At 37.6% G+C, this 13,536-nt stretch overlaps 3 protein-coding genes across 3 annotated transcripts; 1 reads left to right on the top strand and 2 right to left on the bottom strand.

Moving 5' to 3' along the window:
* Nucleotides 1–2,875: 2,875 nt before the first annotated feature.
* LOC6561880 (peritrophin-48) lies at nucleotides 2,876–4,267 on the bottom strand. Its single transcript, XM_032735887.1, has 4 exons — nucleotides 4,211–4,267; nucleotides 3,589–4,154; nucleotides 3,032–3,507; nucleotides 2,876–2,969 (listed from the first exon to the last, which is right to left on the bottom strand). Exons 1-4 carry the CDS (start codon nucleotides 4,227–4,229, stop codon nucleotides 2,876–2,878), a joined length of 1,155 nt encoding a protein of 384 aa, XP_032591778.1. The 5' UTR covers nucleotides 4,230–4,267.
* A 2,119-nt stretch (nucleotides 4,268–6,386) lies between these two features.
* Nucleotides 6,387–8,142, bottom strand: LOC6561881 (peritrophin-48). Its single transcript, XM_032736078.1, has 3 exons — nucleotides 7,737–8,142; nucleotides 7,106–7,671; nucleotides 6,387–7,024 (listed from the first exon to the last, which is right to left on the bottom strand). The coding sequence occupies exons 1-3, from the start codon at nucleotides 7,753–7,755 to the stop codon at nucleotides 6,446–6,448; spliced, it is 1,164 nt and encodes a 387-aa protein (XP_032591969.1). The 5' UTR covers nucleotides 7,756–8,142; the 3' UTR covers nucleotides 6,387–6,445.
* Nucleotides 8,143–8,713: 571 nt separating this feature from the next.
* Nucleotides 8,714–9,030, top strand: LOC6561882. Its single transcript, XM_001989335.2, has one exon. It carries the CDS (start codon nucleotides 8,728–8,730, stop codon nucleotides 8,998–9,000), a length of 273 nt encoding a protein of 90 aa, XP_001989371.1. The 5' UTR covers nucleotides 8,714–8,727; the 3' UTR covers nucleotides 9,001–9,030.
* Nucleotides 9,031–13,536: the final 4,506 nt, after the last annotated feature.

Below are 13,536 nucleotides of genomic sequence, written 5' to 3'. Positions count from 1 at the left end.
GCATTTAGAGAGACAGATAGACAGAGAGTGAGAGAGAGAGAGGGGGAGAGAGAGAGAGAGAGAGAGAGAGAGAGGGAGTTGACATAACGAGCCATCTGCACATGGTTGCTGCCTTGCCTCATTATCATTGGGGCGGCAGCTGGGGGCCATTCTCTGATCCAATCCTTGTGGCATCATTAGGAACTAGGTTAGAAGAGGGCGCTGCTCATCTGCTCATCTGCTCAGCTCAACTGAAATTGAGGCAGACATTTAATGGCCATCCATCTATGTGCTGCATGTCTCTGCTCAGTTCAGCTAATTAATAAAAACGCCAAGCAAGTGCCGAAAATCAAATGAGTTGCGCTCAACGAAAGCCAATAAAAGTCGAGCAATTTTTATGCCCAAGCACTGCTCGGTGAAATGCTCTCGAAATTGCTTCATTATGGAGCTTAACAACTTTTTAAATTTGCTTAAATACTTAAGAACGCTTTGGCGCACACCGCCTGAAACAGAATACTACAAAAATGAAAAACAACTTAGACTGAAAAATAAGTCGAAAAGGCTCGACTAAAAAATACCCTCATATTCAAACGGCTGGCAAATAAATATTAAAAATCTAAATGAAATAAACTTTTATTTGTCAATTTCGAAGTCTTTAGATGTCCAAGCTAGAGCTGGAGCCAGCAAAAAACTTGTTTAAATTATAATGGTTACAGGGTATCAACAAGCAAAAAAAAAGGTTTACCGCGATTCTGATGAACTCGAAGCCATTGCTGCTCGGTCGAAATGGTCGAGTGCTGCCTTTGAAAAGTTACCTTAATCCTTAATTTAATCCGAAATGAATTTCATGCTGAGATTTGACTGGCAACTGGCTAGCAAAGCGGTCCGCAGGCTGCATAAGCTGCTGCACAGAAGGATGCCCAGCGTTGGCAGTTTTTAACTGAATTAACATTTGGGGATTTCGTTCAACACAAAGCATATAATGGAATTGTGCTGTAAGCACTCTTAGCAAAGGTGTAAGCAAATAAAGACAGACAGATTGAGAGAGAGAGAGAGATAGGGTGCGAGAAAACTTAATGAAAATCAAAAGAAAAACCAATCATTGAGACAAAAAGATCAGATTATGTTTGACTGTTTAAATGTTACAACATTTCTTTATTAAATACCTAAAACCACACCATAGTGATGATTAATGGTTAATCATCATTTTGTTGACTTAAACTAATATTACTATATTGAGAGATGCACGAATGCTATATGTATTTATTTTTTTTTTTGTTCGTTGTGCGAGAATTGCAAAAGCATCGTTTGACAATTTTCAATGGCATTTCACTCAATTTCCCTTACATCTGTATACATATAGACAAAAAAATCCAGCAAAAAACGATAGGTCGAATGCTCGGTGCGATATTAAATAATATCACGGGGCAATTTACGCTCGATTGGGTACATCAGCAGTGCAATTTCGAGGCTGGCTGCAAGTGCAATTTGCAGTTGCACACACACATACTACCGCATATAAAATGGGCCGATAATGAAAATGTCAAACCAAGAAAAAATAGCTATCAAGCAATCTGATTGAAAGTTGCGAAAAAAGCTAAATTAATTTTGTGTGAAACATCGCCGAAAAAGAAAATTATAATACTAATAAAAAATGTGCACCAAGTGGGAGCAGAAAATGCATATCGTAGATCTGGTATATATAGCATCTATAAGCGTTTGCTTTTCATTTGATTTCGCCAATTATTCAAAATATATTTTGAAAGCAAGACGCAAATAATAATTTCTTAGTCATACAACATTTATGTATATAATATATAGAATTGGAAAATTGTGTGTTTAAATAACAACCATGAATAATGGCAAAGTCAGCAGTATTGTACACAACAAGTAAGACTGCTGTAGTTGAATGAACTGAACTAATATATACAATGTCATTATTTATCGAATACATTGTAGTTTTAACAATGGTTCAATTTATATTTCATATGAATTCAAAGGGTCTGCCCTTCAAATTGTGTCTTTTGTGGAGCTGTCTATATTCGCGCAACGGAGAAAGTTATCAATAAAATAAAATAAACTTGATCTGCCCGATGTATTAGTGAACTTTTATTTCAAATTTGAAGTCTCTTTGGGATCCGCGTTTTCACAAAGTTGGACAAACGGACATATCAACTACTCCGTTGATCCTGATCAATAAATTATACATACACTTTGCACCAATGTTTTTTTTTATGAATTTAGATACCAATTTAGGGCGGAGTCAATTGATCGATATAAAAAGATATACATTTTTGTTTCATTAAGCAATTTTTTTTTTAACATAAATGATTTTCTTATTATAACAGTTTTAGATCTGGCTATTAACTGCATATTTCACATTTGTTTGTGTATGTTTTATGACAGCCGGCTATATATATAGAATAGTTCAATCCGGCTCGAGAATACACATATTTGATGTGAGACGGCTCCTTCAATGCAATTTTGAAAAGCAAATCAAAATGCCCACTGCAAACGAATTATATAACTTGGTTAATTTATCAATTAATCAATTTATGATTGATAAGAATTCGTTGCGAATATTGATCGGACAGTGCTATAGATATATATCAGGAGGAAAGAGCTATACATTTTTGGCATATCGAATATAGTTTTCACTGACTCAGGCTTATCACTTTAGTTAATAAACTTAAATATAATTGTGATATATGCATGTGTGCGTGTGTGTGTGGAGGGCTGATTAATCGATCAATTAGAAGACGATCAAGCGCTATTCTGCTTACCTTTGGCTTACCTGCGATATCAAAAAGTCTTGCATGGATTGTTTTTAATTACTTGCTTTATTAATTAATAAGCTGTGAAAGTTTTTTTTTTTTTTGGATTTTTGGAATGTTCTTCACTTAAAGTTTAGGGTTTTGTAAATGAATCGTTGTTGATCATCCTTTAGACTCATCTGCAGTACCTTCATCAGATAAACCTTCATTATTCTCCTGCTGTTGATGAAGGTGTTGTTGTTGATGTTGTTGAAGTTGTTGTTGATGTTGTTGATGACGTTGGTGCTTCTGTTGCTGGGATAGCTCCATGGCAGGCTCCATTGTTTGCCTGATATATGTTAAGACCAGAATTAGGGAAACAGCCCTGGCTGGCTTCGTTGAAAAAGTAGCCAATGGGGCACTCGGATACAGTGCCTTGAACACCATTATTACAATAATAGTATTCGTTACAGCTTGCCGTATCAACAGCATTCACAAATTGAACATTTGCATACTGGCAACGATTGCAGCCATCAGTTGGCGTTGCTGACTGGCGTGATGTACAACCTTCAGTTAATGTATCATAGTATTGACCACTGGAACAACTCTTGGGCACATATTTGCTGCCGTCGCAGTAATAATAGTCGCCACACGTTACATCATTGCCAGTTGTATCACCTGAGTTAGTGCACGTGTTTGGCACTGGACTATCGGTGATTCGGTCACAATTGCCATTTGTATCATAGCCACAAGCACCGTATTGTGCAACAAATGCCTAAAAGTAGCCAATTGATAATATTATGATTAGTAGAGAGCATAATTATTTAATACAAAAACAAAAATAGAAACAACTTACACCATTAGGACAGACACCATCTCCCATTGAGCCGTCTGGATAGCAATAGTAATATATCGCACAGTCACTCGTGGATCCGAAGTAACTTGATGGTTTGATCACTTTGCAAAGGTTTTCTAGATTGGGACCTGTGGTGGGATTCTCAGTACAGGTGCCGTAAGCGCAGCTTTGAGTGTCTGGGTTGAAGATTGAGTTGACACAGGTACCACTGCCGCTGGCTACATCATTCTTGCAGTAGACCCATTCGCTGCAAGTACCAATAACTGGTACCCAATTGTCGCCAACTTTGCCCTCGCAAGGATTGTCCATACCATAATAGCAACTGACACTGGACGACGGACTGCACGATGCTGCCTTATAATCGTACGAGTAACCGGTCGGGCAATTGGTTTGAACCGGTCCATTTTTGGTGCAAACGTAGTAATAGTCACAGGACACAATGCTGCCAAGTTGAGTGCCAGGTGGCACTGTTGTACATGCGGCGGTAACGTTATAATTGCCTTCGATAAATTGGGCCACAGATCCGCCAATGGCCAGGCACAGAATACTCGCCAAGAGGTAGATACCTGCAAGGACAACTATCAGATTCTTGCCATCGTCCTCATTGTCCTCTTCCACTTACCTGACATATTGTTTGCCATTCCGATGCGGGTTCAGTTGAGAATGGTTAAGTAAACACTGAATGATTCCACAATGCCAGCGCTGTCTTTTATAGTTCGAAAGATATTCGATAATATCGCCATGACGCACGGATCTGTGTCAGCGATTTCCTCGAAAAAACACAAAATATATATATTAAAGACTACCAGCGGAAACCATTTTTTAATTATATCTAATTCGATTATGTTCTTTCTGCTGCTGCTAACCATTTTCAATTAAGCTTATCTAACATTCGACAAGCCCCAAACATTATCAACGAGAATGCGGCTAGCCAACAACGCAAACTGTTGATGCCTGAAAGTAGGCCATGAACAGTGATCTTACCTTCCGCAACTCTGTTGGCGATATCCACCACCCTCTAGCAACATAAGGGATATTTGTTTTGTATTTGTACAGGTTTTGGTAAGGTTTATCTAGCTATCAGCTTGAAATTAAAAGTCGAAAGCGAAAACAAGTGTTTTACTTTTCTGTTCGTGAAAATCGCTATGCAACGCAACACGTCCTGAGAAATACACCATCTGAGCAAAGACGGCTGCCCCACTACGAATTGCATAAATGGGTCGTCTTCAGCTCTTCCACGAGATGCAAAATCTTTCATTCGATAGTCACAAACTCACAAACAGTTTCATTGCAATGTCGTTTACTCTCACTCAATTGCGTGTGTATTTAATTGCTTGACACAGTCATGATTGAGAATACTTCAATGCTTGCCACGAATCCACATGTTTTTCACTCAACACAAATAGCTTAGCAAATATGAGCTTGTTTTATATCATTCCAACACAGCCACGTTCTTCTTGTTCTTCGAATTCTGCTATCCACACGGCTACAGCAATTTCGTCACGACCATTGAAACCTGTGAGACATTCTTCTACGTCACGGAAACTCATAGCAAAGCGCGGTGCCTGCAACTTGTTCGCAAATGTTTTATCGTCGCTATGCTCTCCGTTCGTTACTGGACGTGCTGTGTTTTCTTATCATCCCTGTTGTTTATCTTCAATGCTCTATGCGCGCGTTCTTCGTTCTCTTCACTGCTGCCTTCTTTTTCGTCGTTGCCTTTGGTTTCGTCTCTGCCTGCTTCATCAACGCTGACTACTTCTTCGTCACCATTCTCTTCTTCGTCGCTGTGTTGCAGCCTTCTGACTGATGTCCAGTGTTAAGCAAATCGATACAAAGTCATTGTTGCGCAGCCTCATCGCATATTTCTCTCACTCTTCGCCGATCGTTCTTTAAGCATATTCGCCGGATTGCGAATTCGCTCTCGCCGTTGTTTCTTTGCTCGTCGTTACTTTTTTGCTCGTCGTTGTTGCCTAGGGTTCGTCAGAAATTAATTAAGCACTCAGCCAAATAATAATTAACAAAATTGGCATATACTCGTACATATATATCTGGCATATTTTGCATCCGAAACGAACATAGCATGTAATCCGTAAGAAATACGATAAGACAAGCATTAGTTAATTTTCAATGATATTGTTGCTATTTCAGACAGACTAGCCAAAAAGAGGCTATGATCAGTATGTCATCAACAACTCCTGTCTCAGTTTAAACACATTTCGAACTTAATGCCATAACTAGTCGCGAAGCAAAATATATAGTGGCCAAGTCTCCTTTAACAAATGATGGCTTTCAGTCTGTGTGGCAAGAACCTGACCGAAAGACATGAGAACAGAAGATTGCTGTCTAAAAGTCAACTTGAGGTTCTGTTCAGTTTTCCATATATTTCCCACGAATCTGGAGGTGCCCTCAAGGATCTCCAGAGCACCAGTCAAAGTCAAAACTAATAACTGGGCTTGTTTCCTGCTCCTCTTTTGTTCCTCGAAACTCCGCAAACGCAAACGGCTTGAAATGAATTAGTTTCTACATTTATCACAGCTCGGTTGTTCAACATGATAAAGCCTCCTTTCCACCCCGTCCAGGACTACGTCAATGGCTTAAATCATGCTATGGCAGCCAAGCTTAAATTTAAACTTAAATATAATTGTGATATATGGAAGTGTGGAGGGTTGATTAATCGATCAATTAGACGACGATCAAGCGCTATTCTGCGTACCTTTGGCTTACATGCGATATGGAAAAGGCTTGCATTGTTTTTTTTAAATGCTTGCTTTATTAATGTATAACTTGTGAATTTATTGTTTTTTTTTTCCCATATAAGGTTTTTATTTTCACCAACTGGTGATGGTGTTCATCGGGATCATGCTGGTTTTAGTGTTGTTGTTGGTGCTACTGTTGAAGTTGGTGCTAGTGTTGATTTTGGTGCTGGTGTTGTTGTTTTTGAACCTTCCGTAGTTGATGGTGATGGTGTTGTTGTTGGTGCGACAGCTCCGGAGCAGGCTCCATTGTTTGCCCTATATATGCTAAGACCAACATAAGGGAAACATCCCTGGCTGGCTTCGTTGAAAAAGTAGCCAGTGGGGCACGTGTTTACAGTGCCTTGAACACCATTATTACAATAATAGTATTCGTTACAGTATTCCGTATCAACAGCATTCACAAATGGAGCATTTGCATACTGGCAACGATTGCAGCCTTCAGCTGGCGTTGCTGACTGGCGTGATGTACATTGACTAGTTAATGTATCATAGTATTGACCAATGGAACAGCTCTTGGACACATATTGGCTGCCGTCGCAGTAATAATAGTCGCCACACGTTACATTATTGCCAGTTGTTTCACCTGAGCTATCGCACGTGTTTGGCACTGGACTATCGGTGATTCGGTCACAATTGCCATTTGTATCATAGCCACAAGCACCTTGTTGTACAACAAATGCCTAAAAGTAGCCAATTGATAATATTATGATTAGTAGAGAGCATAATTATTTAATACAAAAACAAAAATAGAAACAACTTACACCATTAGGACAGACACCTTGTCCCATTGAGCCGTCTGGATAGCAATAGTAATATATCGCACAGTTACTCGTGGATCCGAAGTAACTTGTTGGTTTGAGCACTTGGCAAAGGTTTTCTATATTGGGACCTGAGGTGAGACTCTCAGTACAGGTGCCGTAAACGCAGCTTTCAGTGTCTGGGTTGAAGATTGAGTTGACACAGGTACCGCTGCCGCTGGCTACATCATTCTTGCAGTAGACCCACTGTCTACAAGTACCAATAACTGGTACCCAATTGTCGCCAACTTTGCCCTGGCAAGGATTGGCCATACCATAATAGCAACTGACACTGGACGACGGACTGCACGATGCTGCCTTATAATCGTACGAGTAACCGGTCGGGCAATTGGTTTGAACCGGTCCATTTTGGGTGCAAACGTAGTAATAGTCACAGGATAGAATGCTGCCAATTGTGGTGCCAGTTTTCACTGTTGTACATGCGGCGGTCACATTAAAATTGCCTTCGATAATTTGGCCCACAGATCCACCAATGGCCAGGCACAGAATACTCGCCAAGAGGTAGATACCTGCAAGGACAACTATCAGATTCTTGCCATCGTCCTCATTGTCCTCCTCGTCCTCTTCCACTTACCTGACATATTGTTTGCCATTCCGATGCGGGTTCAGTTGAGAATGGTTAAGTAAACACTGAATGATACATTGTGGTCAGCGCTGTCTTTTATAGTCCGAAAGAAACCGAGTTTTCATTATATTGTTGCCTGCTGCTTCTATCCAATTTCAATTAAGCTTATCTAACATTCGACAAGCCCCAAATATTATCAACAAGAGTGTGGCAATCAACAAATCAAAATATCTTCGCCGCTGTGCTTTCAACTGATAAGAAAACTAACAATTCTTCATTCGCGTTTGATTGAACGAAAGTATTTTTAAACATTATTTGCTTAAACATATTTGTATCATAACAATCTGAGATATGTCCAAATTTTTGACAAATGAATTTGTGCAAATATGTACCTAAATTGGGTTTTTCTCGCTTTATTTTTCAGCATGTAAAATTCTAAAACTGACAATTGCAGCTTTTTAAAAACCACTGTTTGAATTTCTCAATTACAGGGTATTTTATTGAAAATTAAAAAAAAAAGTAAATATTTCAGGTCGTTGTCTTTTCTTTGTGTGTACATAATATAACTATTATATTAGCTTTTCGATTATTTATAATATTATTAGCAAATATTTGTATGTAAAATTTCACATATATAAACATTTTTGTAATATTTACATAATTTTAAGCAAAATGTTTTCTTATATTTAAACTCTAAATCTAAACTCCAGGTCAATTATTTTTCTGAGTGTATCTATATTACACTTTGTTCAATTTTTAGCTTGATATTAATAGTATTCATTTCTGCTTTGCTTTGCAGTTGTGTTTCGATTGCTCAAGAAATTTAATCGAAATGTATGGCCAGAATTTTTGGCCTGAGCCACCGTTGGCTGCCATTTGAGTCCGATTGCAATGAAATGGAACTAAATCACAACCTATAGAACACAGCTGTGCCTGTTCAGTTGCAGTTGCACTTGCAATGCGTGTTGCCATAGTTCAGTTGTTGCCGCACAGTTGCGTCATGCGGAGCACAAAGGCACACTGTCTGCTGCTCATTATTTTGCCCATTGGCATTTGGGCGGAGTCCAGTGCAAAGAAGTTAGAGCTGGAGAATCAGCCGGACAGGTTGGCCTATTGCCGTTCACTGCAGCGTCTGCAGCAGTATGACCCGATCAGCTGCCTCCAACTCCTCGCTGATGAGCGTCCGATGACCGGTGAGCTGTTGATGGACTCACAGCAGCGCTGCTGGTGGGGCTGGGAACTGTTTGGCAGACGATGTCGGAAACGTGCCTAGAAAATATAATAATAATAAAATAAATTGTAATGTCACAACAATAATAAAAAAATAAATTCCTTACTTTGTGTAAATAAGACTTCGATTACAATTAATTGTTCCCCCTAGACTCACCCGCTACTTCTTCCCACTTTCTTATTTATTATTATTTATTTAATGTCGACCAATTTACACAGAAAAAGATACAATATCAAATTGTATTAATCTACGGCTTATTATGTGTAATTATTGCTGTTTGGCACATCAGGCGGGAGAGGGAGAGAAGGTGAGGAAAGCTAAGGCTAGTTGGTTGACTTTCAACCCTAATCAGTAGTGGGCAACAACAAAAAAACGCTCTGCGGCTGAGGTTGATGTCTTTGACAAAGTCTTTGCTGGTTAACATTGCGTATACGCAATGTTCATGCAAATTTCGCGCGTGTGTGTGTGTGTTTATGTGCTGCCAAGGGGGACACAGACAAACACAACAACAACAGCAGGGAGCGAAACATTGCCATTTTCTGTTTATCAAACTTCCGTATGACAAAAAAAAAAATGAAAAAAAAAATGTTCAACAAAAGTCAATCAACATCCGGCGCCATTTTACGTGCTCTTCATTTTTTTGGATGTTGTTCTTGGCCATTGTTGGTGTTGTTATTACTGCTGCCAGCACTGTCATTGTTGTTGTGGTTGCTGTTGGTTGTTGGTTGTTTGTTAGTGTTGGCATTGTGGTCGTAGTTGTTCCATCATTGTTTCCTTTCATGCTTCTTCACGCTGCCTCACTTGAGGCATCAACACTTGAGCCATTGCTGTCAATCACTTGCCACAACAACAACAACAACCATAAGAACAAATGTCTCGACACGTGCATAAGCTGATGTCGACACCAATCATCGACAAGGGACTTGAATTGCGGTTTATAATTGATAGACTCGCCACAATATAATGAACAGGGCATTGTTGGCTTCAAAATGAGCTGAGAAATCAATTACATATGTCACAAAAGAAGACATGAGGCAATAAATTGGCTAAATCAGAAATGCTTGTGCTATTAGATCGTCTTCTTAAAAATGCAAGACTTACAATTTCCTATGGAGATTAGTGACAATCTATTTTAAAATATCGAATCAAGCCCCATCTAACCTACTATTTGAAGAAGAGTATTTAATTTAATTTATTGTTGTTTTTTAATTTAATTTATTTTGTGCATTTTATTTATTATATATTATTTAATAATAATGATAACAATAATATTATTGTTATCAAAAACCGATTTATATCTACTATCTATCTACTTATGGTAAACAAGACCTTGTGATCCAAATTTGACGTCTTTTGAAGTCAACTCTGACAACTTCGTATTTTTGCACTCACCCTCAAGCCAATTAATTGCAAATACTTGGAATTCACGCACTTTGACAGGCAAGTAGCCAGCAAAATAATGCGAGTGGCAAAGCACAGCGCATTATTCGAAATTAAATCCACTGCAGAGGCAGACCAAAGCATACTTTTAGTTGGGCAATGCTGCTACCAAAAACCGAAAGGCACAAACCAAAAACCAAACACGAAAGCCAAAAACCAAATGTAGCAAAAACAACAAATGCGGCCAGCTAACTGGTTTAATGCTAAGTTGAGCCGGAAAACTTTTCAGAGGGAACACACACACATACAGAGAGAGAGAGAGAGAGAGAGAGAGAAAGAGAGAGAGAGAGAGAGAGGGAAATGGGGCGCGCATTTCACTGCCGATTGCGCAAAATAAAGAAGCGAGGAATCGGAGCAACGGCAGGTGTGCTGACAGTAAAATAAGTTGCACGAGTGTAAGAGATAGGAAAGTAAGACAAAGAGAGACAGCGAGAGAGAGAGAGAGAGAGAGAGTGAGAGAAGGAGGAAGAGAGGGCGGGAGAGAAAAACATTTGATGCAACATTATCTGCAGTGACATCCGTTTTTGGCTGGAGGGCAAAGTTTATGCAGCTACACTCAGAAAAATTATCGCCAGCCAAATGTAGCTGGATTTATTACTAAGAGAGCAAGCTTATCGCTGCTTAATTGCAAGGATCGATTATTTTAAATTAAGAAACAATTATGTCTGAATTGCAATGTGTTGTTTTGTTCTTAATGTATCACATTTTACTTACTTTTCATATTAAATACAGCAAAATTACAAACATATATCATTATTAAGCATTAGTATTCAACGATTTTATTGAATAATTCTTTATGAATTTAAGATTGTATCTTAACAAATATATGGTTTCCCAAGTCCACATTATAGATATTTTTAGAAATAATTATTATTGTTTTATTGTTTTAATGTTTTCCAAAGTGTATTTAAAAAAAAAACATGGTTTTGCAAGTCTTCCTAACAAAATATATTTATAAATAGGTGACATATCTGAAAATATTTGTTTTTTATAAATCAGTGCTAATAGAAAAATATTTAAAACAAAGAAACTGGAAATGAAAACGCTTAGAAGCATGAGATTTTTCAAGTTTTCAGTGTGGTTTTTAATTTCAGTCGAGTTTTTCTCATTTTGTGAGTGTAGCAATCCCTCGTTTCAGCTGCAGCATCACTTTCAGCTTGAATTCCAGTTTTGTGCTCCACCAGCTGCGTCTCTTTGCCTGAGCCGCTCCTAACGAAGCAGAACGGTAAACAGTTACGCAAAATTGCCAACGACTGTGCATTGTTATGCGCCACGTGGCCCCACAAAGGTTACTCATCCCCCCAAAAGAACCGCTCTCGCCATTGATCCCACTAACCCCTTGACTGGTTGCAGACATCCAGCTCCGAAAAGTTTTATTGGCCAAAAGTGCAGTTGCTGGCAACGCTTTTGATGCTTCTGCTTCTTCTGCTTCTTCTGCTTAAAACTTGACCCACTAAAGTTGCCAGGCATTAGAAAAACTTTGCCAATAAGCATGCGAAATATCGCCCAGGATTGCTGATTCAGGATTTAGGATTCAGGAATCCAACTGACCAATGGCTAATCACCTCTGCTCATGTTTCGACCAACTGTCAACTACACTCAATATGTTGTCAGTTGTTTATCTAATTGGATTACTAACTTCAGATAATTATGCTTGTGTCAAATAAAAAAAAGTACCGTTTTCGCCTATAATACAGAAATGATAGCACTATCAACTGAATTAGATTAGCCTGCGTAGAAACAATAACCCGGAAATATTGATAAAGAAACATGATTTTACAAACAGCAAAATTAGACTTGAAACAATCTTCTAATGAATTGGCTGAAACATTTATTAGATAATTACCCATTTAGAGATAGTTGCTGATTGCAATTGATGTTTTTTCTTAGTAAATACTATATATAAAATACTTTATTTCAAGCGTTCTTATCTGCATTAATATGAGTCTAATCGCTTTTTGACGTTTATGTGATATCAAATAAATAAATCAAGTGCAAAAAATATATTAATTTAGTATTAATCTAGAGTTCATTCTATTTATATAAATGAAATGAGTTATTTATTAACATTCAATTAAACTACGATTTATCAAGTAAACACTTGCGTTTTCTGTTTATTTTTAACGAAAAACGAAAACATTACTCAGTGATGGGAATTCTAATTTGCAAATCATTTGCTTTAGCGGGCAAGCAAATATTTTGTTAGCAAAATCAATTTTATCCAACTTCTTAGCCAGGTAACGAGTGAGAGAGAGAAATAGAGAGGGAGAGGGAGAGGGAGAGAGTATGTTAGCGCCATATTTGAGCATTTTCCAGTCATTGCCTTCAAATATTGAAAGCGTTCTGCTTAAAAAGTGCGTATTGCACATGTATTTATGCTTATGCAAATATATTTGCATATATATATGTATAAATATTTTATTATATATATTTATATATTAAGTACGAGGATATTTATTAACCTGCTGTATGTAAATGCCTTTTATTTTAAGATTTGATGTATGTCTCCTAGATAAAAAACACGAAAGACTGCGTGTGTGTGTGTGTGTGTGTGTGTGTGTGTGTGTGTGTGTGTGTGTGTGTGTGTGTGTGAATGTGTGTGCGTTAGCATGTGTGCTCATCTGTGCTAAGCAGATGTATAAAAAATTGGGTTTTGAGAGTGAGTAGCTTTGATTGTAGATGAGCTTTAATGAGAATTAACCAAACGAATCATAAATCAAAGATTTAACATATCGTCAATATTATAAATGAAGATAGTGAAATTGTTAAATACATTTTCCATTGCAGATTGAATTTTTTCTTGGTTTTCCCTATGCCTTGCAACAAAAGATAGATTATTTAAATACCCCCAGAAATCTTATAAGTATTTCTTCTTTTTTAATGTAATTTTAATTTTAAATTGTATTTTTTCTTTTTTCATTGAAATTTATTTTTACTTTCAGTATTTTACTGTATTAACTGATATTAAATAAATAAAAAAAATAATAATAATAAAAAAGTCCACTTCTCCAGTAAAACACAAAATAAACTCAATTATGGATATTCAGCAGTTGATCTCTGCACCCTAGTTATATTTTTCTAAACTGTCAAAGAAGAACAAAATAGTAAAAAAAAATTAAATAAACTGAGTTTAGTGTA

Source organism: Drosophila grimshawi, unplaced genomic scaffold (assembly GCF_018153295.1).
Source record: "Drosophila grimshawi isolate 15287-2541.00 unplaced genomic scaffold, ASM1815329v1 contig_1377, whole genome shotgun sequence".
NCBI lineage: Eukaryota > Metazoa > Arthropoda > Insecta > Diptera > Drosophilidae > Drosophila > Drosophila grimshawi.
Note: the sequence above shows the minus strand (reverse complement) of the source record. Positions and strands in the feature narration are given on the sequence as shown.

What these genes read in the sequence shown, in the direction of transcription:
- LOC6561880 (XM_032735887.1), bottom strand. An exon ending in ATGGTGTCTGTCCTAATGGT is followed by an intron (nt 3,508 to 3,588) that starts GTAAGTTGTTTC and finishes GGCTACTTTTAG; the next exon opens with GCATTTGTTGCACAATACGG. An exon ending in CCAGCAACAGAAGCACCAAC is followed by an intron (nt 2,970 to 3,031) that starts GTCATCAACAAC and finishes CATCAACAGCAG; the next exon opens with GAGAATAATGAAGGTTTATC.
- LOC6561881 (XM_032736078.1), bottom strand. An exon ending in AAGGTGTCTGTCCTAATGGT is followed by an intron (nt 7,025 to 7,105) that starts GTAAGTTGTTTC and finishes GGCTACTTTTAG; the next exon opens with GCATTTGTTGTACAACAAGG.
- LOC6561882 (XM_001989335.2), top strand. Translation starts at nt 8,728, where the DNA reads ATGCGGAGCACAAAGGCACACTGTCTGCTGCTCATTATTTTGCCCATT.